Here is a 1,542-nt window from a genome sequence, read left to right as displayed (position 1 = left end):
AGATGACGGACGACGAGAAATACCTGTGGAAGGACCTGACGCTGGACCAGGCGCACTTCTATGCCGTGGAGAACGCCAAGGACATCATCGCCTGCGGCTTCGACGTCAACAAGACCTTCATCTTCTCGGACCTCGACTATATGGGGTAAGGGGCGGCTCGGGGACGTAGGCTCACTGGTCGGGCCGGCCGCTCGGCGGCCACATCCCAACTAGCAGCCCTGGTGACTGTCTCTGCTCATCCTGTCCGTCGGGGTGGCGCATGCCGAGTGCGCAGGGAGGAGGAAGCCATGAAGCCGCGCCCCGTCGCGCAGGTGCAGTGGCTGCCCCGGGCTGGTGGTTCCCGGGAACCGCAGCCTCGGCCCCTCGTGCAGAACCTGCTGCCCGCGTCTCGCTGCCCACAGCTCGTCTCGCACAGGGGTGTCACCTTTCTGTTTCTCAAGGCAGGGACTTGTTTGTGACACGGCCCACCCACTGTCAGTGTAGTTTTCCAAACAGGCTGCCCCTTTCAGAGCGAAGCGGCTTCCCAAAACCTTGGACTGTGAGCCTCGGAGGGCCCCTGCCCAGATGACTAATGGGAAGGAGTCAAAAGAATAGCTTCGGTCAGCAGCCCAGCAGAGTTCTCACCAGCTCAGCAAACCCCAGTCCTGCCCCAAAGGCGAGGGACTCCAGGGCCGGCATGTGGCCCGAGGGGACTGTGGCAGTGAGGCCCGAAGGACTCCAGGGCCGGCATGTGGCCCGAGGGACTCCAGGGCCGGCATGTGGCCCAAGGGGACTGTGGCAGTGAGGCCCGAGGCGCTTGCCTGGGCCCGGACAACATGCTGCCACTCGAGCCTCACGGCCAAGCTGCGGCTTTGTCCTTACGGGGTGCCCACCAGCCCGTGGGGTCACCGGGCTGCCCCTGTCACCTGTGAGGCTACTTTGTCACTGTTCTTATTTCTACCCTGTGGGCGTGGAGGTGTTGTGGCGTCCATCCTTGAAAGTAACTGAAGGAAATGGGTTCTGCTGGTGTCATTGCCAGCCCCGGGCTGGTGGGCAGGGCTGTGACAGCGATTGCACATTCCGTTTCATTCCGCCACTGCACGTGCTGGGGGCGGAGCCAGGGGACCACCGCGCACCAGAGAAGGAAGTGAGCACTGGAGGATCACCACACATGGGGGACGGGACACCACCCACCATTGCACTAGGACACACCACCTCCCGCCGTGTTTCCCGTGCCCCCCCCCCCATTGTCCACGGAGCACCACAGAGGGAGGCCCTCCCCCGGCACACAGACTTAAAGACCTCACATCCTCCGGCCTTGGGCTCTCTGGTTGGTGTGAGTCCCCTCGTGGGCGCTGATTCCTCCCCTCCCAGGCCCCCCACAGAGGTGGCGCCTCTGCTCTGTCTGCCAAGGTGTGTGCTGACGGCCGTGGGTGCCAGGGCCAGGCATGATGCCCGTGTCTTTGCAGGTCGAGCACAGGCTTCTACAGGAACGTGGTGAAGATCGAGAAGCACGTGACCTTCAACCAGGTGAAAGGCATCTTCGGCTTCACCGACAGTGAC

At 63.2% G+C, this 1,542-nt stretch overlaps 1 protein-coding gene across 1 annotated transcript in view; it reads left to right on the top strand.

Moving 5' to 3' along the window:
- The window catches only part of WARS1 (tryptophanyl-tRNA synthetase 1), a 13,471-nt gene that overhangs the window by 6,514 nt on the left and 5,415 nt on the right, over positions 1-1,542 (top strand). The window contains exons 6-7 of the mRNA XM_045288078.1: positions 3-145; positions 1,449-1,509. Of these exons, the coding sequence (XP_045144013.1) occupies positions 3-145; positions 1,449-1,509 (204 nt within the window). The remainder of the gene's footprint in view (positions 1-2; positions 146-1,448; positions 1,510-1,542) is intronic.

The sequence above is a fragment of the Echinops telfairi genome, unplaced genomic scaffold (assembly GCF_000313985.2).
Source record: "Echinops telfairi isolate 266 unplaced genomic scaffold, ASM31398v2 ScPeMD7_18;HRSCAF=68, whole genome shotgun sequence".
Taxonomy (NCBI): Eukaryota; Metazoa; Chordata; class Mammalia; order Afrosoricida; family Tenrecidae; genus Echinops; species Echinops telfairi.
This window is presented reverse-complemented; position numbering and strand designations above follow the sequence as displayed.